Genomic DNA, 27,378 nt, shown 5'->3' on the forward strand with positions numbered 1-27,378 from the left:
AAGAAATTATGCAACCCGGTGCGAATTGCACGTTAAATAACTAGTGTATATCTAGATACAGATGATGCATGGCCCTTTGCGGTATTAGGATGAGATTTTCGATTTTTTTTATTATTTTTATAATAGCGTTCATGTGCCCTGTACAAACAAGGTTTTGATGTAGAAGATTTGAAAGCAAGCAACTTGTTTGAAATTCTCGTGTTTATTACATTGAATTTTCAACGCTTCAAACGTGTAAGATAGTAAAGAAGAGATCGATGATTCCGTCGAGACTCCGTTGCTGGCACCAAGAGAAAAAATCCAACAGAAGGAAAACGTCGAGAAAGGCCTCTGTTTCACTGGGGCACAAGGATCGGACAGGGACGTGTAAACGCCAATCCCACGCCAATCCCCTTATCGCTTAATCTACTCCTCCCTCTCCCTCTCCCACCCAATGCTCCATCGATCCTTCCCTCTCTACAATTTTTGTTTCTATCTCCACTCCAAATTACTAAATACCTTCCCTCTAATTTATCCACGCCATGCTATCTTCAAGACTGGATTTGTGTGCGATCAATAAAAATTATCCCAGAGAGGAGAACTTTTGGACATGCAAGCGATCGTTTTCGCCGTCCGTGTCGTTGCAAGAGGGACCACCGTTGATTGTGCCTTGGCCATGGAGTGATATTCCACGCGCCACCAACACCGTTCAAGAGCCACGGCCATTAACATGGACGGAATTACAGGGGCTAGCAGGGGCAGGGTCCATAACAAGGATGATACATACCCATTAATCATACATGTCATTAGTAATTTTAAAACGTAGACATCTAATGCTGAAAAATATAGATACATGTCATTATTATATATATAATCTAATAAACTAAAACTGCTCCATCTTTTATTGTGTTAGTCTTTTGCTTTGTTTTTTTTAAGTTGTTTTTTTCTTTGTTTTTTTTAATGAATAGATTTTTTGTTTAATTTTTTTTTTGTTAAAGTTAAATTTTTTTCTATTTGATTATCAAATTTTCATAACACGTATTATGGGTTTGACGGGTTAACCTAGATTTTTTTTCTAGTTTTTTTTAATTAATTTTTTTGTTTAATTTAGTTTGTTTAAATTAAAAAAATTTTCTATCTAGTTATGAAACTTTTATAACACGGATTCCGGGTTTGACATAATTCTAGGTTGACCCGTAAATTTTTTATCCTAATTAGCTATCAAACTTTCATAACACAAATCTCATGTTTAATGGGTTAATTTGGTTTGAAGGGTTAACTCAGTTAATTCAGATATTTTTTCTTTTTCTTCATTAGTTTTTTTTTTCATGTAGGTTTTTTTTTTGTTTTTCTTTCTTTTTAATTGATTTTTTTTAAAATTTAGTTTGTTAATATTAAATTTTTTTCTATTTAGTTATTAAATTTTTGTAAAATGGATCTAAGGTTTGACGGGTTCACCCGGTTAATTCAGATTTATTTTTCTTTTTCTTCATTAGTTTTTTTTCTTCATATAGGTTTTTTTTCCTTTGTTCTTTTTTTTTCTATTTAATTAATTTTTTTTATTTAATTTAGTTCATTAATATTATTTTTTTTCTATTTAGTTATCGCTCTCATGACATGAATCTCAGATTTGACGGGTTAACCCAATTGATTCAGATTTTTTTTTTCATTAGTTTTTTTCTTCCAATTTCATTTTTTTAACATTATAATTAACCCATTGTCAAAAGGCTGAGCATGTTTTTTTTTCTTTCTTTTTTTTTTCCTTTTTCTTTCTTTTTTTAATGAATATTTTTTTTTTGTTTAATTTAGTTTGTTGATGTTAAATTTTTTTCTATTTAGTTATCAAACTTTTATGACATGGATTCCGAGTTAACCCAAAATATTTTTTTGGTTTTTCTTTTTAATTAATTTTTTCGTTTAATTTAGTTTGTTAATGTTAAATTTTTTCTATTTCGTTATTAAACTTTCATGACACGGATCACGAATTTGACGGGTTAACCCAGCTAATTATGGGTTAACCCATATTTTTTTTTTCTATTCAGTTATCAAATTTTCATGAAATGAATCCAAAGCTTGCATGGTTAACCTGATTTGAAGGGTTAACCAAGTTAATTCATATTTTTTTTATTTCTTCATTAGTTTTTTTCTTTATGTAGGCTTTTTTTTTTCTTTTAAATTAATCTTTTTTTTTTAAGTATTTTTGTGTTTTTTTCTTTTACCTTTTTTTTTTCTTTTTAATTATTATTTTTTTAAATTTAGTTTGTTAATAGTAAGTTTTTTTTCTATTTAGTTATCAAACTTTCATGACATGAATCCCAGGTTTGACGGGTTAACCTAGTTAATTCAGGTTTGTTTTTCTTTTTTTTCATTAGTTTTTTTTTCGTCCTGTAGGTTTTCTTTCTTTTTAATTAATCTTTTTTTTGGTTTAATTTAGTTCATTAATGTTAATTTTTTTCTATATAGTTATCACATTCTCATGACACGAATCCCAGGACCTGATTTAATGAGTTTACCTAGTTGATTCATATATTTTTTTCTTCATTGGTTTTTTTTTCTTCCAATTTCATCTTTAAATATTGTAATTAACTATAACTAAAATGCATCAACCTTTTTTCTTTCAATTTCATGACACAAATTCTAGATTTGACGGGTTAACCTGGTTTGACGAGTGAAACCAATTGATTTAGATTTTTTTTTTTCTTAAGTAGTTTTTTTTTTCAATTTTATTTTTTAATATCGATTTGATTAAAAATTGAACTTTATGATTTGTTTTATTTACTGTTCATTCAATTATTATTATACCATGAGGTGATTTTAATATACCCCTCCTTGCAAATCACTTTTAATCAGAATAATGCTTTGTTTTATTGTTATTTTTTTTTATTTAATTAATCTTTTTTTTTTTAATTTTATCTTGTAATATTAATTTTTTTTTTTAATTATTACACTTTTATAAACATCAAGACTCATATCCAGGGCTCCGAGTTTGATATTGCAATTAAACTCACATAAAATTAGGTGATGCAAGTTTAATATTATTATTAATATTATAAATATAACTTTTGGATCAGGCGTAACAGGCATACCAAATATTTTTAGGTATAACTTTGGAGAAAAACCTAACACTTTTAAATTTTAATTTTTTTTAATATTTTTTATGTAAAATAAATTGACCTGCGGTGTAGGCGGCCATGTTTCTAATGTGTGTGTAAGAGATTAAGCGCATTGAATAAACAACATGGATTCTTGATCCTTGGAGTGGCTGTTTGTCCAGGCCTTGGTGAGGGGGTGCAAGTAAATGATTTAAATGGACCGAATCCAGCCCAAACACGAAATAAGGCAAGACTTCAAAAAAAGAGAAGACCACTTATATATGCGCGGGAGACGAATTGTTACGGTTACATTTCGCGCGAAAAGAATTTCGCCAAAAACCCTCCTCTGCCTTCTATTTATCCATCAACGCCTCACTTTCTCTTCGTAAAATTATTTTTTAGTCTCTCTAAATCCTAAGAAGCACTTAAGTTCAGTTAGCGATGCCGTCAATCGCAGGCTGCAGCTCCTCAATCATGGCCGTCAAATCGGACGAGATCTCTCGATCCAACGGTGAAACTACTCCTCAGAAACGGAGATTAAGATCTAATGCAGATCTAGTGATGCACGAGAGTCCGATTTCTTCTCCTTTGAAGCGGAAATCGCCTCGCCGATGCGTCGATTCGAGCCCTAACACTCCTACTAATGTGAGCTTTTGATTTATTATTATAGATCTTAATTTCACCGTTAACAAATTGTTATATGCGTTTTCTGTTTTTGTTTGTAAGTGGTTAAAGTGTTTGATAATTTGCTAATTTTCAGGGAATTGAGAAACTAGAAAAGAAATGCAAATCGCCTGTGAAGAAAAAATTGTCAAATAATCTCAGCGAGAAACCAAATTGGAATCCAAGAGGTTTTTGCTTGATTAATTACCCGCTTCTGGACAATAAATTTAAATTAATGTTTAGTTGAGCTTAATTTTGTTGTGGTTTAATTGTAGATGTAAAGCAAGTAAGCGCTGTGAAGGAGGTGTTGCATGTGTCGACAGCACCATCTAGTGCTGTGTGCCGTGAAGATGAGCAGAAAAGGGTCTTTGATTTCTGTAAGGCGTGTATAGAGCAGGAAAAGGCTGGGAGTTTGTACGTGTGTGGGTGCCCGGGGACTGGGAAATCATTGTCGATGGAAAAAGTGAAGCAGTGTTTAGTTGATTGGGCAAAAGAGGTAAGTAAAGCTGAATGTATTGTTTTTAGAATAAATGATTAGGTTTCTTTTGAATAGATGCTGTGAATTTATTGAGTTAGGGTTGATTTTCTGTATATTGGCATAAGAAAACAACATGGATGCTTGTACCCCTTTGTGCTGTGGTCTTTACTTTCCTTTTTTTACCTTTATACACCAATGAATTACGGTGCTTTTTACGCCAGTTTATTATTGTTTGTAGAAATGAACGAGTGGAAGAACTTAGGTCACTTATTTTCTTGAACTCGATAACTGAACTATAGTAATTAATCGCCGTATAATGTGCGCTCCCAATGCTTTTCTTATTTTTTGCTTGTTGCTGTGCGTTTGCTTTTTCCTAATTGTCAATGCTCATCAAGTTATTATCCTATCAGGCTGGGTTTCAGCCTCCGGATGTACTGACCATGAATTGCACTTCATTAACAAAAACATCTGAAATCTTCAAGAAGGTATGGACAGACAGTTCTTTCCACTGAATGCAGTATAATAGCATATAGATGCTACAATGTTTGCTTATTAGCTGTTTTGTCTTCTCAGGTGATGGAGAAAAACCAGCCGGGGAAGAAAATCAATGGATCTACCCCACCTCTACAACATCTCCAGAACTTGTATTCGCAGCAACAAAAGTCAATGGGCTCCAAAATGATGTAAGAATCATGTCATCAACACACAGGCTAATAAATTGTCATCCTTTTCTCAATTAAATGAGGTAGTGCAATTCACTGTCAAATGTACAGAATATAATGGAATGGACCATGACGCATGCAAAATCTATTTGAATTAATGTGTTTTGATGCATAATTTCTTGGATTATACATGACCAAACTTCACCTGTTGCAGGCTTATAATTGCTGATGAGTTGGATTATTTAATAACCAAGGACCGTGCTGTCCTCTACGATCTTTTCATGCTTACAACTTTCCCATTTTCTAGATGCATATTGATAGGTAATATTCGTCACAAATTACTTATCTAATGGTTCTTCACTTGGTCTTTTGGGTTTTAAGTCTTCTTACCACATTCAAACCAGAGTTAACTCTTTAACCTTTGCTTTTGCAGGAGTAGCAAATGCCATAGACCTAGCAGATCGCTTTCTTCCGAGACTTAAGTCATTGAATTGTGAGTTCATTGGTTGCTTTCTTCAAGTTGATGAATTTTTTCTACATCCTCGTGCAGATGCTTATCCTTGATTCAATGTCATGAAATTAAGTTTTTAGCATTTTTCATTTCAGCAATGATTGCTGTTCTGTTCACTCACTTGTCACTTACTAAGCATGAATTTGGGTTTGGTACTTACTGGTGGTTTCAAATGTGCATTCTTTCCTGTGGCAGGCAAACCTATGGTTATAACTTTCAGGGCCTATTCCAAGGATCAAATCCTCAGAATACTTCAGGAGAGGCTACTGGTAATTTACATCCTTGTATTTCACTTTTCCTATATGCATGAGTCTGCTTTGTGCAACAATACTTGCGAAATTATAGTTTTTGAAATTATATGGATACATTGCTGACATGTAATAACTGTTGCTCTGCATCAACAGGCAGTGCCACACACAGTTTTTCACCCACAAGCAATGGAACTCTGTGCCAGAGTAAGTCCTTTTTTTTGGGCGCACTTCTGATGAATTGGTTTGCTTTTATACAATTGATCAATAGCCTTTCTTGACTTCTAACAGAAAGTTGCAGCTGCATCTGGAGACATGCGTAAAGCCCTTTGTGTTTGCAGGTCATTGTTTTCTCTCTTTTATCTATTCATTTAATAGTCTTCTTTTGCATTTATATGTCATGGCATAAGGCTTACCCTAATTCAAATTTCTGATGCATGCAAATGACAGAGGCTGGTTTTTTGCAGTGGCATTTGCCAGCTTTTCCTAGTCGGGGCTTTTGAAGTGGCAGCGTGTATAACTTTTTTTTTTTTTTTTTTTTTTTCAGGAGTGCAATTGAGATTCTAGAAGCAGAACTGAGAGAATCTACGATCATTCTAACTTCTGATAAAGAATTGTCTCAACAAAAGACAGCTCCAGCTTGTATTAAAACACATGAAAATGACATCGTAAGTGCTTGCTATCATTTTGAATTATTATTTTACAAGCATCAATTTTCATACATCATGCCATTAACTTATTGCAAGGCCACCTCATTGTCAATACTCTTGCATTTCACTATGTAACTGTTGTGTTCTTTTCCAGTCTAATCATGCTATTGACTTGATAGTTCCAAATTAAATCAAGAAATTGCCTTCTTAAAATTTTTCCCATGCTAAATGCCTCCCTGAACTTGTTACAGGTGAGGATTGATCATATGGCTGTTGCTTTATCAAAAGCTTTTAGGTCACCAACAGTGGACACCATACAGTCCCTCCCTCAGCATCAACAAGTAAGTTTGGGCCAGTAACTTTTGTAATTATTGATTTGCAGATATTACATGCATGAAATAAATGAATTTAACATGATTCGTTACCCGCTTTTGTACAGTGTAGTTCCTTTTGATTCTCGTATAAAAAATGCAACCCATTTAGATTTCCTCTTTTCTTTGGGGGACCTGTTCTATTGTTCAAGTGTCAAGATTCCAGTGTTTAATGACATATGAACTGCAGATGATACTGTGCGCTGCTGTGAAGTTTTTCCGTGGAGGAAAGAAGGATACTACTGTAGGAGAGGTGTGTTTTCTTTACTTAAAATAATGATCAAGGAACATCTAGCTTTTGTCACTGGTATTGAACTTGTCACATGGATACAGCTAAACAAATCTTACATGGAGATCTGCAAATCAACCATCATACCACCGGTTGGGATTCTGGAATTCTTGAGTATGTGCAGAGTTCTAGCTGACCAGGTACAGATAGAAAAACACGTGTCCAGTTTTAGTTCATTCCAGGGTATTTTATTTCCGTGAAGCAAAATCAATACATATGCTCATATAAAAGTGTGAATAGCCGACGGGAACTAAAGCACATCATTTTTACTGAATAATGAGATTCACCAACAATGGCATGATATTGAGAACACTGTGCAGGGGCTTCTTAAACTAGGGCAGTCTCGTGATGATAAATTAAAGAGAGTAACCTTAAAAGTAGATGAAGCAGACATCACATTTGCATTGCAGGTATGGATTCAAAAAGAGAAGCTATTTATTTTTATTAGCTTAACTCCCCCCCCCCCCCAATCTTCAATTGGATTCTTATCATCTTAGCATGTGTGTTTGGTCAGGGAGTCCGAGTCTTCCGGAATTGCCTTCAGTGATGCTAATAATTGAAGATTGAGTCTTCCGGAATTGCCTTCAATTATCAGCTACAAGGATTTTTATTGTTTCTTTCTTCAACTTCATATTTGGTCGCTATTTACCAGAGTATTCCACCTATTCCAAGGTTTGTAGCTGTTGATTTTGCAAACGAGATTTTGTAGTTCGTTGTTTCTATAAGTTTTCATCGTGTGTATTTTTCTTTCAGAATCAGATGTCATCGCCACAGCAAATCTCATGGCACACATCGTTGAGCTTTCACACATGTTACGGTGAGTGCATGATGGAGACATGCAAGAAGCTAATAAGAGAGATAGCATACCTGGATTGCGTAAACCGTTTTATCTTCAACCAAAATGAGAGTTGCCATTTACAGAAATATCGACAGGAAAAGGACTAATTCAGTACAGATTTATAGTAGTATGCAAATTAAGCCACTGCTTTTACAATAGCTGTATTACATTTCATGAAGTTAGTGGAAAGATTTTGATTCTGATCCCCCCCTGCAACAACGAAGGGAAAAGCTTCTTGTATTTTAGATAAAATAAACACAAATTTTAGGGTATAATTAAGCTATTCAAAGTTTTAGGACTAAAATGTAAAATGTTCGAAAGTTTGGTGTGCCTTTGCCCACTCATTGTTGAAGGTAGTTCCGCCCCTGCATCTAAATAAATCCTTTGCAGATGACATGGCAACTGAATATATTTCTTGCGTTAATTGTAATGGAAATAAAATGCCAATGGGACGCCTTCAGTAAACAACGGAAGCAATTAGCGCGCCCTGACAGTTTAATGGTAAGGATTAGGACAAAGAATTGGGAGATTAAGGAATGATATATAGGTATTCTCACAGCACAATCCAAGGCCCCTTTTAACACGATGGACAGCATTGGATTCTGTGCGGTTATGATATAGGATATGAAGCTTTTGATCTTCAAGTACCCCTAAGCAAGCAAGATAGGAGATTGTGAAGGAAAATCTAAGAGACTGAAGGAAAATCTAATGGATATGAAGCTTTTAATTGTAATGGAAATAATTTCTGAAAAAAAAAAATAATAATTTTGGGAGTGCTTTTCAAAAGCATTTCTGAAAAAAATTGAAATTTTTTTTATTTTTTTTGTAGTTTTAAATTAATATGTTTTTGATGTTTTCAAATCATTTTGATGTGTTGATCTTAAAAAATAATTTTTAAAAAATAAAAAAAATATTATTGGCATGTTTTTCTAAGTAAAAAATATTTTAAAAAGCAACAACAACCACACTTCTAAACACCCTAGCTTGCATGAAATTTTATATTTGTAATAGCATATCCAATGAAAAGGTTAAAAAAAAAAGAAGCAAAATAGTTAAAAACTATACTTTTATCTTTTATAGTTTTTGCTTTTAACCATTCCAACAGGTAAACTATATGAATAGTTAAAATAGCTATTCTTGTTTTGAAGTGTCATCTCTATATTTTCCTGTAGAAAAAACTAAAAGTTAATAAAATGATGTTTTTCAGTTGGCCAATGTTTTTTTTCTTTGTTTTGTATCTGTTGACTATTGTCTTTTTTGTTTTGTATCCATTAGCCAACGTTTATTTTTCTCTTTAAAAGTATAACAAAAGGAAGAAAATTTACTTGCAAATTTCAAACCATTACATTGTGCCCCACCTTTATTGTGATTTAGAAAAACAAGAATCAATTATTCTCTAGTTAATTAATAACATTGGTTGTGTTAATTAGCTGAAATCAAAAGGTATGTTTATTTAATTAGTTGATTCTTGAGACCTTTTGTTGTTAATTTGCTATTTGTGATGATTTTTATTTCTTTGTTATTTTATGTGTTTTGATATAGGTTAAGAAAGTCAATTTTTATTTATGTTATTGTCTTAGACAAAATTGAGAGGAAGTAATGATGGTAGCTGATATTGATAAAAATATAGAGTGACATATCTTAAATTTATTTTTGATTTTCTATTTTAATTTGAGGTGAATTATATTTTATCTTGTTGAAAATGCAACTAAACCAATATATCAATCATTTTTTAGTTCCCCAAAATGGCCAAATTATAATGGTTGTATGATTAGATTAATGTTAGAACAAGTAGGAGGCAATGCTTATTATTAATTCACACATAATTGCTAGACATTGAATGTGAGCTACCTTTACACCCTTTTATGAGGTTTTAACTTGAGTTGTTTTTTTTTTTTTTTTTTTTTTTTAAATATAGATAGATTCAAATTTTCTAAACTCTTTTACCAATTTTCTTATGAGCAAGTCAAAAGATATTCTCTTTCAACCAAGTGACTCTAATTAATTAATTGATGACTTAACATACTCGAATTTAAATGTCCATACAATAAAAAAAATCACAAAGAAGTAAAAACTTCTCACCAGAGAAAAATTGTTTACTTATCTTTGCATGGTTAATTACAAGCAAAGATCCAATTACAGGAGTTGAACAACAAACAAAACAGTTTTAGGCTTGAGTACATACTTACTTTGTAGAAAATGGAGGAAACTTGAATAATTGTTCCTAAATAAGCATTTCAAGTAGATGCCAATAAATAAATAGAGAAGTTGATAAATTTGTTAGATTTATTACTCAAATTAAAAAAATCATCATCAAAGTGGAATGATCGAATAATCAAGGGTAATTTTAATATTCATTTTCATATTAAATTGTTTAACATATATTTTTGACATTATTGAATTGAGCCTTGCATAAAGAAATGTTGTCAAAGTTATAGACAAAATTGCATGAATGGAATGAAGGGAAAGGAAATTTGAAAGTTCACTAGTTTTCTTTGCTTGTATGATTCATCTTGCATTGCTAATCCCGTCATCATCAATGAATAATCAGATTTAGGGTAAAATCGTGGCGTATTTTAATAAATTTATATCATTAGCTACTATTTTTCAATTTTTTTTTCTTTATGGGCATGAGTGCATATACAATGTCCTATATGATCTCCCCATTTTCTGTAAAATGCCACTGGTCACTTGATCGTTTGTTCATCTCCTGTTTGCATATTTACAACCATAACGCAGCTAGCATACCATGGTATGCTATTTTTTCCTCGGGGTTACTGTTGCCAAAGCTTAGGTGGCGATTCAACATTTCTGTTTTGTATTTTGTTAGTTTGTTAATAACGGTTCCTAAGAATCAAGGATTAAAACTACTCCTTCCCTATTCTGTTATTTTGTTATTACCGTTGCTCTCTGTATGGCTATATATAGTCATAATAATAATGAATAAACAAAGACTTTTGGCTCCTGAAATACTGAGGTTCAACATTTGGTATCAGAGCCTTTATTGTTTTCTCTTTCACATCTTATAGTCGTAGCTAAGATGACAAGTGAGGGCAATTTCGTCCAGCTAGCAATTCCTACAATCACTGGAGCATGCTGATGGAAAACTTCCTTTGCTCTAAGGAATACTGGCAAGTAGTTGAAACTGGTGTTTCTGCTACAGCAGATGACATTGATCTCTTGGATGAACAACAAAAGGCGATAGCAGATCAAAGATTGAAAGATTTGCGAGCTAAGAATTACCTCTTTCAAGCCATCGATCGTTCAATTCTTAAGACTATCTTGGATAAAGGAACTTCAAAGGGAATCTGGGATTCTATGAAGAAAAAGTTCCAAGAAAATACAAGGGTCAAATGTGCGCAGCTATAGGCTCTTCGCAAGGATTTTGAAATCCTCCACATGAAGGACAATGAGACTGTCTTGATTACTTTGCCCACATTCTCACTATCACTAATAAACTGAGGTTTCTTGGTGAAATATTGAATGATGTCACTGTTATTGAAAAGATCCTACGATTTATGACTTTAAAAGTTGGTTACATTGTTTGCTCCATTGAAGAGTCCAAAGACTTGGACACCATGTCCATTGATGAACTGCAAAGTAGTCTGTTGGGTTATGAGCAGCGCATGCACAGTCATGTTGTGGAAGAGCAAGCATTGAAGATTACTCATAACAACAATAATAGCACATTTGGTCATAGCAACAACACTTTTCGTGGAAGGGGACGTGGTCATGGGAGGCAAGGCTTTGACAAATCCTTTATTGAATGTTTTTATTGTCATGACCTTGGTCATTTCAAGTATGAATGTCCAAAGAAGAGCAAAGAAAGGGAATCACAATCACATGCTTATTATGTTGAAACCAATGAATCGTTGTTACTAATGGCATATGTTAACAATACAGAGAAGGTGGAATTCAAAGAGCTTTGTTCAGAACCTGAATCTCTTGAAATGGATGAATGCAGAGAACTTGATTTTGTTGAAATAGATGAATGCACAATGGAGTTACTTCTAATAGCTCATATTGAGAAAGTACCTAATGAGACAACATGATTTTTAGATTCGGGATGTAGTAATCACATGTTTGGACACAAAGATTTCTTTGCAGAACTGGATGAGAGCTTTCGCAAATCAGTTAAGCTAGGGGACAACTCCAGTATTAATGTAATGGGAAAAGGCCGTATCCATCTTCAAGTTAACAATATTCCACAAGTCATTTCAGAGGTATTTTATATTCTTGATTTGAAAAACAATCTATTAAGCATTGGCCATTCTGTTTTGATACAATAAGTGTAAAGTGTATCATCCTAAGAGAGGACTTATAATCGAAACAACTATGACCCTTAATAGAATGTTTGTTTTTCTTACCAAGATCCAACTTCATGATCAGAACTGTTTTCTAACTCTAGAATAGAATTTGGATTATCTCTGGCATTGTCAGTATGGTCACTTGAGTTTTGGTGGTCTACAAACTCTATAACAAAAGTAGATGGTTCATGGGTTGCCACAGCTGAGATGTTCCACTCTACCATATGAGGACTATGTACTGGGCAAATAACACAGAAACTCATTTCCATGAGAAAGTATGTGGCGATCATCACAACCACTTTAACTTCTCTATGTAGATATATGTGGACAAGTTTCTCCTATCTCTAATAGTCATCAACGATATCTTTTAACCTTTATTGATGACTTTAGCAGGAAACTTTGGGTCTTTTTCTTGATAGAGAAGTCAGTTGCCTTCAAACGGTTTCAACTCTTCAAAATAAAGATTGAGAAAGAACTTGGTACCAATATCAGGGGCTTACGTACTGACAGAGATGGGGAATTCACATTAAATGAATTCTTTGAGTTTTGTGCAACCAATGGCATCCATTGTCAACTTACTGCAGCATTCACTCCTCAACAAAATGGCGTGGAAGAGAGGAAAAATTGCACAATCATGAACATGGTTCGCAGCCTGCTCACCAGTAGGTAGGTTCTCAAAACCTTTTGGCCCGAGGCTGTCAACTGGGCAGTGTATGTTCTTAACAGAAGTCCCACACTTGCAGTACGTAATAAGACACCAGAGGAGGCATAGAGTGGCACTAAACCATCTGTTGTATATTTTTGAGTATTTAGGTGTGTCTCTTATGCTCATATCCCGGATAACAAACGTACAAAGTTGGATAGTAAAAGCTTGAAATGTGTTCTGCTGGGAATTAACAAGGAATCTAAGGCTTACTGCTTATATGATCCCCTTTCTTAAAAGATAATCATCAGTCGTGATGTTATCTTTAAAGAAGAGGATAGTTGGCCCTGGAGTGAAGATCATGTCGCGGCCATTCATGTATCTCTTGAGTGGGGGGATATAAATGAAGACAACAACATTAAAAATGTCCAGAATGAAACTATAAACAATGATAGTTTGGGTGGGACTGGTTATGCCGAAGATCATACAAGTGGATCCACTAATATTGATCTTTATGTTGGTAGTCCAGAGGGAGATTTAGAGCAGCATCAAACAATCAATGCACATACAACTGTTGAGATTGACCACGTTCCCAGCCCTCTTGAGAGGTGTTCTCGACAACCACCAGCATGGCTACAAGACTATGACAGTTGGGAAGGTTTCTCTGATGAAGATAATCAAAGTGATTTTGCTCTATTTGTTGATGTAGATCCTCTATCATATGAAGATGTAGCTCGCAATAATAAATGGAGATGTGCAATGGAGACTGAAATTGCTGCCATTAAGAAAAACAATACATGGGATCTCATAGATCTTCCTCGTGGTGCAACAATAGTTGGGGTGAAATGGATATATAAAACTAAGCTAAATGAACATGGAGAAGTCGATAAATACAAAGCTCATCTCATTGCCAAAGGATATATGCAACAACATGGGGTGGATTACATGGAGGTATTTTCTCCTGTGGCTCGCATGGACATTATACGACTAATACTTGCTCTAGCTGCTAAAAAAAGGTGGTCTCTGTTCCAGTTAGATGTCAAGTCTGCTTTTCTTTATGGTGAGTTGAATGAGGAGGTGTATGTTGAACAACCTCCTGGTTATATAGTCAAATGAGAAGAAAGCAAAGTGTATCGCTTATGAAGAGCATTGTACGGTTTGAAACAAGCTCCACGGGCATGGTACAGTCGCATTGAAGCCTATTTTCTAAAGGAAGGATTTAAGAAATGTCCCTATAAACATACTTTGTTCATCAAGAAAGCATCACACGGTACCTCCTTACTACTTGTGTGTCTTTATATAGATGATCTCATCTTTACTGGGAATGATGAAACATTGTTCAGCTCTTTCAAATATTCCATGATGAAGGAATTTGATATGATGGATCTAGGTAGAATGCAGTATTTTCTTGGTTTAAAAGTGCTACAACGAGCTGATGGTATTTTCATTTGCCAAAGGAAATACGCTCAGGAGGTGTTGGAACGATTTAATATCGTTGGGTGCAATGCTGTATATAATCCTATAGTTTCAGGATTCAAGCTAGTTACAGACTCTGCTAGCATGACAATCAATAACACCTAGTACATTCAAATGGTAGGCAGTCTGATGTATTTGACATCCACCAGACCTGACATTATGTTTGTTATAAATTTGCTTAGTAGATATCTGGCACATCCTACAGAACTCCACCTTCAAGTTGTTAAGAGAGTACTTCGCTATATCAAGGGGACTCTTTCATATGGCATCTTTTATAAACAAAGTGGTAATACAGAGCTTCTTGCCTACACCGATAACGATTATATAGGAGATTTGGAGGATAAGAAAAGTACATCGGGTTTCTTGTTTATGCTAAGTTCTGGAGCTGTATCTTGGTCTTCAAAGAAGCAACTTGTCGTCACACTCTTCACCACTGAAGCCGAGTTCATTGTTGCCACCTCTTGTGCCTGTCAGGCTATGTGGTTGAGAAGAATGTTGGAAAACCTTGATCACGCCTCAACTGGAACTACGATAATATACTGTGATAATAGTTCTACTATTAAACTCTCCTAAAATCCTGTCATGTATGGTAGAAGCAAACATATTGATGTTCGTTTCCACTTTCTTCGTGACTTAACTCAGGATGGAGTAGTAACACTACTGCACTGTCGCTCTCAAGATCAATTAGCTGATATCATAACCAAACCATTGCCACAAGTTGTTTTTGAGAAGCTGCGTATGTTGATGGGTGTCTGTGAAGATCCAGAAGTAAACTGAATACAATATCTTCAGTTTAAAGGAGGGAATGTTGCCAAAGCTTAAGTGGTGACTCAACATTTCTGTTTTGTATTTTGTTAGTTTGTTAATAACGGTTCCTAAGAATCAGGGATTAAAACTACTCCTTCCCTATTCTGTTATTACTGTTGTTCTCTGTATGGATATATATAGTCACAATAATAATGAATAAATAGAGACTTTTGGCTCCTGAAATACTGAGGTTCAACAATTACACCGTCGACAGTGGCATGTTTGAGATGAATGAAGTGAAGGGTGGATCTTCTTATGGTGCTGGAAGCCTGGAACTATTGCAGCAGATGGGAGCCGTCAACCCACTGAATTAGAACTCTAACAGGCCCTTTTACTAAGGAAAGATATAGATATGTAAAATATTTTTTTAAAAAAGAATTTTAAAGTAAGTTTTTTATTTTTGGATTCAAGAAAACCCCATCCTCAAAAGCACACTTTGTGGGTTTAGGTGAGCGAGTAAAACCTAGACTGTTCCAGGCTCTTATAAGAGATGCACATCCCGACTCGAACTCGAGACATGTTGTTCAGATCTTAAGCTCTTTGCCATCACGTCACGTCTCTTAAAAACTTTAAAGTAAGTTTATATATTTTTAAAAATAAAAACCTTTTATCTTTCATGACTCATCTTTTCTATTTTAAACATAAATAAAAAATTAAGATACCGTTTGTTTTTTTAGTTTAGAACTGTATTTAATTACATTTTAAAAATATGTTTACTTCAAATACAATTAAAATGATGTTTTTTTTAATAATTTTTAATAATTTTGATATACTTATTTAAAAAATTAAAAAAATATTTTAATATCTTATAAAATAAAAATACTTTTTTAAAAAATTCATCATCACAGTATTAAAAACACACTAATTTTTTCGAATTCGACCATAGCAAATGAAATTGCGAAAGCATTAAAACAGTGGACTAATTTGTAAAATTAGTGCAGATGAAAATCTCTTTGGATGCAATTAGAATTTAAAGAAGGGAAAAAACTAAAAACGACCTCGTTTTAACCATCGATGACAGAGTTAAACAAAATTAAACAGGATCGCGTCTCTCCTTCTCCTGTTTTTCTCTTCTCTCTTCGATCCTATCACCTCCAATCCCAGAAAAGAAAAAAAAAATGGAGTCCATCTTGCGATCCTTAACGGGTCAAGACCCAAACCCGGACGACTACAGAAACATCGATTTCTGGTCAGACCCAGAGCGTTCAGGCTGGCTAACAAAGCAAGGAGACTACATAAAAACCTGGCGACGCCGCTGGTTCGTTCTCAAACAAGGGAAACTTGTGTGGTTCAAGGATCGGAACGTGACACGGGGGGCAATTCCACGTGGGGCGATCCCCGTGGGAAAGTGCTTGACCGTGAAAGGTGCAGAAGATGTGCTCAACAAACCTTATGCATTTGAGCTTTCGACGAGCCAAGAAACAATGTTTTTTATAGCAGATTCGGAGAAAGAAAAAGAAGAGTGGATCAATTCGATTGGGAGGTCAATTGTTCAACAATCTCGGTCTGTTACTGATTCTGAAGTTGTTGATTACGACAGCACTCGCTGCTGATTACTTTGTTTTTGTTGTATAAAAAAAAATAAAAATTAGTTAGCTAAACTTAGTACCATGTTTGTTTTTGTTGTTCCTACTGTTGTGTATGTAATGATAAATCTTGGGGTATTTCTATAGTTTAATTTGAAGGGCTTGCATGATTGATTGTGGTGTTTCCTTTAATTTTTCTGCAATTGAATTTGGATACTTATTTTGTGACTCAACTTCGTTGTTTGATTGTGATTATTGAGTGCATAGGTGATTTCATGAGTGTTAGAAATTCAGTCAAAAGGGAACTACTGGGATTTGGATCTTGTTGATTTTTTTTTAAATTTATTTGTTTACTTGAGAATGAGTGCCTGTGTTCTCTGTTAATTCATTAAAAAGAGCCTGCATTTCTAGTTAGTTTATGATGCCGGTGCTATTCTTTGGTGGGTGATTTTGTGAAGGGATTTGTTTAGAATTCATGGTATATTATTTATGCACATCAAGACTGTAGGGCTTCGGTGAGATTTTTGTTTAAAATTGGAAGAAATTGAAATACATTACTAGAGATTGGAGTTTGGTTCCTGACAACTTTTTCTGGACAAATAGGTCAGATTATGCAGACTCATGATGAACTTCTTCTTCAAAATGCAGTTGAACACTCAAGTACATTATATTACTGATTCTGTTAAATCATTGAAATTCTTTATGTAGTTGTCATGAGGATCTGGTGGGAGTTTAGATTCCTGAAAAGGGTTTAGGAAACTGTGTTGATTTAATATACGAAGCTTTACGTGAAAAAAATCTGATATTGGAAACATATGCTTTAATCCAGTTGAACTCATCATGTACTCGCAAACTCTGATGTCCTAGCTCAGACCATAGCAGCAAGAACAACCTCAACTTTCAAGCACGGCAGTTTTGCTAGTCGATTGAATTCAGTTTCAGTCCCAGTAAGCCTGTTACCTGATTGAATGCAACAAACTTGCTGCGTCATTTTTCCAACTGGCCATGCTTGATTCAACTTTGGACTTGACAGGCTTGGGTTTCTGCTGGTAATTTTAGTCCTCTTCTACACTAGCTCTACGCGCAAGTTGTGGATCTTTTGTTTGAAAGTACTTGTTCTGCCTTAGCCTTTCTGACATGCCATCGCTGGATGTCCTGGGTTGAGGACTCTGCCACAGCCATACACAACAAGCATTTACAACTGTTGTTACCGTGGATGACGTTCAATTTTACCATGGGATTATAACTCGACTTGCATTTTTGCTGATTCATTTAAGGCTTTAAGGAGTTAGCAAGCTAGATTGTTGCCAAAAGCTAAATGATTGTTTTTGCCTCCAGATTCTTTGAAGGGAGTTCAAATTTCTTGATCACGTTTGTCCTTCCTAGTGCAGCCACATCTCAAAGCTCTCATTAGGAAGCTCAATGCAGTTGGAAGGTTCAGTAACTAAACTGCAATAGTTTCTTCACCAGGACCATTACTTACTTTATATATACTGTTGAAAGTAGTTGAAGTTTTAAAGAGAACCCAGTATCCAGCAACATGAAACGAGATTGATCTGATAGATGAAGTGCCGTCTATCCACACTCAAGGTTTCTTAGTAATGGACGATATGTCCAAAAAAAAAAAAAAAAAAAATACCCTAGGAAAAAACATAAACCCCTGCTGGCCAGCAATTGAACTTTTGTTTTTTTTTTTCCTTCCATATTCTGAACCCTAAGATTCTTGACCAAAGCACCAAAACAAGGAAAGATCAAGCTAAAAATCCTGGTAAAGATCCTTAAAACTCTCAAGTCCGTTAAGATTAACAGAAAATCTAACCAACAAGCTCTGCTTGATATGCCACGTGTCAAAAACCCACCACTTGATGATAGATCCGAAACCTTCTCATTCCTTAGCCTTCCCAAATTGAATATAATACAACCTCCGCGCTCTTTACAGATACTAAACGACTCTTCTAGTTCAACAAGATCCAAGCTTGTGTTAGCAATGGAGACTTTAACTAGCTTGTCCGCTAAGGTCTTTACAAAAAACAATAAAAAAACTCTATCACCATCAAGATCAGCTCTGCTTGGTCGATCTGATTTTGTTTTTTCTCCGTCTCCAAATCTAAAGAGACTACATTTAATCATTTAATTTTGTTTCGACGCAGAGATGCTCCATTGTTGGTCGTGAAATCCCACCCTGCACCTGATGCTGAAGCAGCTTATTTCTTTTATTTTCATTTCATTGTGTATTTATATTTTTATTTATATCATTTTTTCCTTTGAACAATAAACAGAATTCGTGTGTGTGATAAGAAATAAAACTCATAACTTTCATATATGAGCATGCATGAATGCATAAAAATCTATAGTTAATCATGGATCACTTCCGTTTCCTGGATTATAAATTATCAAGAGGACACATGACAGGATCTCTTAGTCCGTTTTCCCTCTAAAGATACTCACAGATTCACTGTAAACGAAGAGTACTCGCTATAGTCTTATAGAAGAATTAGCTGATGTGAAGAACTTGAAAGTCATAATTGTGATCATCAAATAAAGAAAAGGTGCACTAAATTCTACGTTCCCAAGTGGTATCAGTGGCCCAACAATGCAGTAGTATAGGTTCACCCTTCAAGTTTTGTTCCAAATTGGTAAATGAGCCTTGCTCTTGCTCCAGTGAGGTCACTTTTAAGATCAAGATAAGACTGGAGTTCTTGTTTTCCGCTGAAGTTCTTTTTATCATAGCTTAGGAGCTTAATTGAGTTCATTCAAAAAGTTTCATCTTGATTGATTTAAATTTTCAAATAGGTCTTGAATGGCTTCGACACTGCAGTATCCCGGAACCAAAAAACAAGTAAGTTATACTGTGTTATATATTCTTCGAACCAATTTTGTGCTTACTGTGATTTCAAAACAATGATTTTAGCTTCTCCGCTTCCCAGCACCGGCAAAAATTGTCCATGTGAAGTTCCAGTTGCAGAAGGAGTGTGTGTTCGGCGAGCAATTTCTCCTAGTTGGGGAAGATCGAATGGTTGGTCTGTGGGATCCATCAAGTGCCATACCACTCAACTGGTCAGAGGACCACACATGGAGTGTTGATCTGGTGAGAAGGAACTATAAAAAAAAGCTATTATACTGGAATTCGATAAGATATACGATACAGAATCTGGATTCTGGCAAGATGCATGCGTCAATTTGACGATGCGACACAGGTTTATTCTTAAAAGAAGCACCAGAGAAATCGTTTGGCAGCCTGGTCCAGACAGAACTTTCAAGACATGGTGTTAGACAATTGACATTTGTTAAGTGTTTCATGTTGTTTAATTGTTATTTAATCAAGTATTGTCTGTTTTCTTTTCATTCATTTCTGTTTTGATTTTGTCAAAGTAAATCCCTTGTTTTTCTAAAGTTGTTGCTAAGATTAGTGGCAGCATTTTGTCCACTACAGTTAGTGGCTAGTGACAACACATTATCCACTACAGTTAGTGGCTGATAACTAGGGAGGTTTGTTAAGCTTTCTCATGTATTTAAAGACATGCAGTTAATGAAATACTTACTGAGACATTTTATCAAACACCTTGTGTGTAATTCGTGTTCTTCAATACCAGTATTGTTGTTCTTGATTGTGCATCCCTTCACCTGCACAAAACACAGCAACACAATTCTTAACAGTGGTATCAGAGCATCTCAGATCTTACAGGACCAAAACACCTTTTTTCAAAATCTCAAAAATGACATCCAACAACTTACTTTTAAACTCCCCCATTATATTCACTGCCGAAAACTACCATATTTGGTCAGTGAAGATGCAAGCTTTTCTTGAAGCTTATGATCTTTGGGAAATTGTTTTCGAAGACAAACCAGTAGCTCCCTTACCAACAAATCCCACTATTGCTCAAATCAAGTTCAGCAGTGAGGAAAAGGCAAAGAAATCCAAGGCAAAATCAATCATCCAGAATTCTGTGGCAGAAAGCATTTTCTACAGAATTATGGCATGCAATTCAGCCAAAGAGGCTTGGAACAAACTAAAAGAAGAATACCAAGGCAGTGACAGAACAAGGCAAATGCAAGTGCTGAATTTGAAGAGAGATTTTGAGGCACTTAACATGCAAGAAGATGAAACAATCTCCAAGTATTCTGATCGAATTTCACTAATTATCAACAACATCAGATTACTTGGAGAAGACTTTCCTGACAGTAGGATTGTGGAGAAGGTTCTTGTGACTCTTCCTGAGAGGTTTGAATCCAAAATCTCCTCTCTGGAAGAATCAAAGGACCTCAGTAAAATCTCATTAGGTGAACTAATGAGTGCTCTTCAAGCACATGAGCAACGAAGAACAATCAGGCAAGACAGATTGACTGAAGGAGCCTTTTATGTGCAAAAACAACAAGCTGGAAAAGGAAAGAAGTTGCCTAATCTGAGATTCAAAGGCAGAAATGAAGGGGGCAACACTAGTGAAGGTTCAAAACAAAAGAAGTTTCCTCGCACTCACTGCAAAAGAAACACACATTCAGAAAAATATTGTTGGTGGAGGCCAGATGCAATTTGTGGAAATTGCAAGCAATCAGGGCACATCACAAAGGTCTGCAAGTTTAGAAAATCAGATCCAAAACCTCAACAAGCTCACCTAGCAGATGAAGTTGATACACAGGAGGAGCAATTCTTTGTTGTCACTTGTTTCTCAACAAATGATCCAGCTGATACTTGGCTTATTGACAGTGGATGCACACATCATTTGTGCAATGATGCTGGAATGTTCAAAACCCTTGATGAATCTTACAAATCCAGAGTAAAGGTTGGCAATGGAGAATTTCTGGAGGTCAAAGGCAGAGGGTCAGTAAATGTTCAAACAAGTTCAGGTATCAAAATCATTCCTGATGTGTTATTTATACCTGAAATCAGTCAAAATTTGTTGAGTGTTGGACAAATGATGGAGAAAAACTATTCTCTTCAGTTTAAGGATTATAAATGCATTATCTTTGATCCTTCTGGAGAACAAATATTCTGTGTAAAAATGAAAAACAGAAGCTTTGTTGTTGACTGGGATAAAGTATCCAATCATGCATATGTGAGTGCTACTCAGGATGTTTCAAATCTTTGGCATAAAAGATTTGGACATTTCAATCAAAAGGGTTTGTCAATTCTGAAACAAAAGGAAATGGTTGAAGCATTGCCCACATTGAATGGTGAGATTCAATTGTGTGAAACATGTCAACTTGGCAAGCAATCAAGGCCACCATTTCCTAAAAGGCAAGCATGGAGAGCCAACCAAAAACTTCAGCTCATCCACACTGACGTGTGTGGACCTATGAAGACAGCCTCATTATGTGGTAACAAGTATTTCATTCTCTTTATTGATGATTATACTAGGATGTGTTGGGTGTATTTCATCAAATTTAAGAGTGAAGTATTTACAATCTTTCAAACATTCAAAGCTTTAGTTGAGAATCAAAGTGACATGCTAATTAAATGCTTAAGATCTGACAATGGTACTGAATATACCTCAAATCAGTTTCTTGAGTATTGCAACAACAGAGGCATTGTGCACCAGTACACTACACCATACACACCACAGCAAAATGGTGTATGTGAGAGGAAGAACAGGACAGTAATGGAGATGGCTAGATGTCTCTTACTTGAAAAGAAAATGCCAAACAAATTATGGGCAGAGGCAGTCAATACCTCTGTTTACTTGCTGAACCGACTTCCAACCAAAGCACTGGAGGATAAGACACCATACGAAGGCTGGAATGGTGTTAAACCTGCTGTGGATCATCTTCGAATCTTTGGCAGCATATGCTATTATCATATAGTTGAGCCAAAGAGGAGCAAACTTGACAACAAAGCTCAGAAGGGAGTTCTTGTGGGTTATGGAATAACAACCAAAGGATACAGAATCCTTTGCTTACAAACATAGAAGGTCATTCTCAGCAGAGATGTGAAAGTTGATGAAGCAATCACATGGGATTGAGAACATCAGAAAAATATGATTTCTGATCAACCATTCACCATTCAGCCCCAGCCAGTAGCTGATGAATCAGTGGATGATTTTCCAGTTAGAGGCATAAGATCATTGGAAGATATTCACCTAAGATGCAACATGGCAATCCTAGAACCAACCAGCTATACTGAAGCTCAAGAATTTCCAGCATGGAGGAGAGCAATGGAGGCAGAAATGGAAATGATCAACAAAAATGCAACATGGCAGCTGATTGAAAGGCCTAAGCATCGCAAGGTGATAGGTGTAAGATGGGTTTTCAAAACAAAACTCAATTCAGATGGGTCAGTATGCAAACACAAGGCTAGATTGGTGGTAAAGGGCTATGCTCAACAATATGGTGTGGACTACCTAGAGACCTTTGCTCCAGTAGCAAGGTATGATACTATTAGACTTCTCATTACACTTGCAGCACATAACTCTTGGCAGATTCACCAACTTGATGTCAAGTCTGCCTTCTTGAATGGATTTCTTGCTGAAGAAATCTTTGTAGAGCAACCCGATGGGTATGCTGTTAAAGATAAAGAAGATCATGTGTATCTACTTAAGAAGGCCTTGTATGGGTTGAAACAAGCTCCCCGAGCTTGGTATGACAAAATGGACACACATCTGCTTCAACTTGGGTTCAGCAGAAGCCAAAATGAAGCAACTTTGTATGTGAAATCATGTGGTAACTATTTTCTAATTGTATCTATTTACGTAGATGATATGCTTATCACAAGAAGTGAATTTGGAATGATCCAAGAGTTCAAAGATGAAATGAAGAAGATGTTTGAGATGTCTGACCTTGGAATGATGAATTACTTCCTTGGAATGGAAGTGATGCAATCCAGCAATGGCATTTTTACATGCCAAAAGAAGTATGCTTCAGACATCCTAAAAAGATTCAAAATGAAGGATTGTAAACCAGTGGGGACTCCTATGACAACAAGTATCAAGCTTAGCAAGGATGATGAATCTGAAAAAGTGGATGAAAGTTTGTATAGAGGCTTAATTGGCAGCCTTCAATATCTTACAACAAGTAGACCTGACATATTATTTGCTGTGAGTATTCTTTCAAGGTTCATGCATTCTCCAAGGGAGACTCATTTCATTGCAGCAAAAAGGATACTTAGATACATCAAAGGTACCATTGATCTTGGTATTTTCTGTCCAAGATCATCAGAAGGGGTTGTGGAACTAAAAGGCTATACTGATAGTGACTGGGGAGGCTGTGTTGATGATTCAAGAAGCACTTCAGGGTATTTATTCTCACTCAATTCAGGTGTCTTCACCTGGAGTTCAAAGAAGCAAGAGACAACAACTCAATCCACTGCAGAAGCAGAGTACATTGCTGCTGCCGCTGCTGTCAACCAAGCAATTTGGTTGAGGAAAATGTTAAAGGATTTGGGACATGAACAGGTTGAAGTTACTAAAATCATGTGTGATAACAGTTCTGCAATATCAATTTCAAAGAATCCAGTCTTTCATGGACGTACAAAGCATATCAAAATCAAGTTTCATTTTATTAAAGAAGTTCAACAATCTAATGAAGTGATGCTGATTCATTGTTCTTCCGAAGAACAACTTGCATATATATTTACCAAACCACTACCTAAAGAGAGATTTGAGACATTAAGACAAATGATTGGAATTTGTCGTCAAAATGTCAAGGAGGAGTGTTAGACAATTGACATTTTTTAACTCTAGTGTTTCATGTTGTTTAATTGTTATTTAATCAAGTATTGTCTGTTTTCTTTTCATTCATTTCTGTTTTGATTTTGTTAAAGTAAATCCCTTGTTTTTCTAAAGTTGTTGCTAAGATTAGTGGCAGCATATTGTCCACTACAGTTAGTGGCTAGTGACAGCACATTATCCACTACAGTTAGTGGCTGATAACTAGGGAGGTTTGTTAAGCTTTCTCATGTATTTAAAGACATGCAGTTAATGAAATACTCACTGGGACATTTTATCAAACACCTTGTGTGTAATTCGTGTTCTTCAATACCAGCATTGTTGTTCTTGATTGTGCATCCCTTCACCTGCACAAAACACAGCAACACAATTCTTAACAGAAAGCAATAGCAGTATAGTGATTGCTGAGGACTGGGAAAAAGCTGGAGCTCAAAAATTTATTGAGGAGCAAGTTATCAATACTCCAGATTTGGAGCCTGTTGTTGCTGTAATGTTTCTCATAGAGGGGAGGAAGTTACACCTGATTTCAACAAGGATATAATGCGTTCAGGGCTGTTGAATCCTCTAACATATTGTTCCGAACAAAACATAAAGAAAGATAAGTTGTGTGGAAGATTGAATTTTATTGATTGCTTAACTCTCTTAAATCGAGTTTTTATTTAACAGAAAAACAATCAAATCTATTGATTACATAATAAACTTTTAATAACAAAACAAGAAAATAATAACATAATTTATTCTGTCTTCAAGTAGAAATCTTCTAGCTAATCTTCTCCTGGGCAACCTTTCTAATCTTTTACAGCTTTTAAGGTATTCTTTCAACACTCCTCCTTGTCTTAACAACAGCAAACACCTAGCTTGCTTTTTAATTCTTTAAGATATGCTTTTGAAAGAGCTTTAGTTAACACATCTACAATTTGGTCATTAGTTCGGCAAGAACGCTGAATAACTTCACCCTTTTTTTTGGACTTCTTTTAAAAAATACGATTTTATTTTAAAATGCTTAGTCCTGCCATGAAAAACAAAATTATTTGCAATAGAAATTACAATCTGGTTGTCAACATAAATCTATGTTGGCTCAAGTTGATCCATATGCAAATCTACAAGTATTTTCTTGATAGAAACTGCTTGATTTACAACAACAATATTTGCTACATATTTAGCTTCAGCTGTGCTTTGAGCAACAATGTCTTGCTTTCTTGAACACCGAGATAATATTCCTGATCTGAAGCTGAAATAATAACATGTAGTACTTTTCATATCATCCACAAATCCTGCCTAATCATTGTCAGAATAGCTATGAAGCATAAAATTATGAAGATGATAAAATTTTATACCATAGTTCGCAATACCCTTGTTATATCTTACAATTCTTTTGGTAGCTTGAAAATGTAATCCACTAGCACAATACATAAATCATGAGAGCAAACTTACTGCAAAAATAATATTAAGTCTTGTTGCTGTAAGATAAATCAAACACCCGATTAAGCTCTTGTACTGACATTCATCAACTTTGTCTGCTCTATAATCTTTGCTGAATTTTTCCTTCTAATTCATATGTTTCTTGTGCTTTTGCATTTCTTTATGTGAAACTTTTTCAGTATCTTCATAGCATGCTTTTTTTGACATATGAAGATTCCATTAAAGCTTTGCTTCACCTTTATTTTTAGAAAATATGACATCAAACCAAGGTCTGTCATCTCAAATACTTTGAGCATTTCAACCTTGAACTACTTTTTCAGTTTCTCATCATTTCTTGTTATAAACAAATCATCAACATAAATAAATACAATAATTAAATTTTTATATGTTCCTTTTACATATAATGTTGTCTCACTTGGACTTTTAACAAAGCCAAATTTATGAAAATATTCATCAATTCTGTTAAATCATGCCCTAGAAGCTTATTTAAGACCATATAATGCCTTATTTAACAATTAGACTTTCTTTTTTTGCCCTTTGGCTTCAAAACCTTTTGGTTGTTCCATAAAAACCTCATCTTGTAAATAACCATCCAAAAAAGCAGATCTTACATCTAACTAATAAACTTTCCAACCCTTCTATGTTGATAGTGTAACATTCTGATTGTATCACGTTGTGCTCTAGGTGTAAAAGTTTATGAGAAATCCACTTTAAACATTTGAGCATAATCCTTCACAATTAATTTGACATTGTATTTGTTTATAAAACCATTTGCATTAAGTTTAGTTCTATAAACCCAATTGAATCCTATGGCCTTTTTTTTTTTGTAAAGGTTTGTCCACCAACACTCATATATCATTCTTTTCAATCATTCTAAGCTTCTATTTCATTGCTTTAATATATTTACCATTCTTTACTTCCTCTTTAAACTTTGTAGGCTCACAAACAACAATGTTACTTCTTTCATAAACATCAGATAAAGATCTTGTACCTTTGTTTGGCTCATCATCAATACTGTCATTAACAACTTTCCAAGTTGATGATTCTTACTTCTCTTTTGGTTCCTTCCATTTCCATTGTTTGTCCTTTATAAAGTTAACATCTATGCTTACTAGAATTTTTTCATTTTATGGTTGGAAAATTCTGTAGGCTTTGGATGGACTGTTGTATCCAATGAATACTCCTGGTTCAGCTTTTCTATCCAGCTTGTCTCTTTTAACTTATGGCATATAAGTAAAACAAAGGCAACCAAAAACTTTAAAATGTTACAGGTCTAGTTTGTATTCAAACTAAGCTTCAAATGAGGTTTTTTCCTATAAAGCAGTGGTTGACATCTTGTTTAACAAATACATTGTTGTGTTTGCAACCTTAACCCAGAGTTTCTTTGGCAGCTTCTTTTCATACATAATACATCTAGTCATCTCTATGATGCTCCTGTTTTTTCTTTCACTCACACCATTTTATTGTGGTGTGTATGGTGTTGTAAGTTGGTGTTCAATGCTAGATTCATCATAAAATTCTTAAAATCTTTAACCAGTAAATTCCTTCTCATTATCAGACTTTATAGTTTGTATCCTGTAGTCACTTTGATTTTCCACCTATGTTTTATACATTCAAAATACATTAGTAACCTCATATTTTGAATTTAAGAAAATAAATCCAACAAAATCTTGAATAATTATCTATAAAGATTGTGTAGTATCTACTACCATTTAGTGAAGTTGTTCTTTGAGGACCTCCAATATCTGTGTGCACCAA

The 27,378-nt window shown here is 34.8% G+C and overlaps 2 protein-coding genes across 2 annotated transcripts; both read left to right on the forward strand.

The window, feature by feature from the left end:
• The first annotated feature begins 3,398 nt into the window (after nucleotides 1–3,398).
• Nucleotides 3,399–8,463, forward strand: LOC118032893 (cell division control protein 6 homolog B). Its single transcript, XM_035037684.2, has 17 exons — nucleotides 3,399–3,716; nucleotides 3,832–3,922; nucleotides 4,010–4,230; nucleotides 4,623–4,697; nucleotides 4,786–4,895; nucleotides 5,089–5,195; nucleotides 5,308–5,367; nucleotides 5,581–5,654; nucleotides 5,790–5,840; nucleotides 5,925–5,974; nucleotides 6,181–6,301; nucleotides 6,535–6,624; nucleotides 6,845–6,907; nucleotides 6,988–7,083; nucleotides 7,264–7,353; nucleotides 7,458–7,615; nucleotides 7,697–8,463. The coding sequence occupies exons 1-16, from the start codon at nucleotides 3,513–3,515 to the stop codon at nucleotides 7,488–7,490; spliced, it is 1,536 nt and encodes a 511-aa protein (XP_034893575.1). The 5' UTR covers nucleotides 3,399–3,512; the 3' UTR covers nucleotides 7,491–7,615; nucleotides 7,697–8,463.
• A 7,577-nt stretch (nucleotides 8,464–16,040) lies between these two features.
• LOC118032892 (pleckstrin homology domain-containing protein 1) lies at nucleotides 16,041–16,712 on the forward strand. The gene has a single exon (XM_035037683.2). It carries the CDS (start codon nucleotides 16,133–16,135, stop codon nucleotides 16,565–16,567), a length of 435 nt encoding a protein of 144 aa, XP_034893574.1. The 5' UTR covers nucleotides 16,041–16,132; the 3' UTR covers nucleotides 16,568–16,712.
• The last annotated feature ends 10,666 nt before the right edge of the window (nucleotides 16,713–27,378 follow it).

Source organism: Populus alba, chromosome 1, assembly GCF_005239225.2.
Source record: "Populus alba chromosome 1, ASM523922v2, whole genome shotgun sequence".
Lineage (NCBI taxonomy): Eukaryota > Viridiplantae > Streptophyta > Magnoliopsida > Malpighiales > Salicaceae > Populus > Populus alba.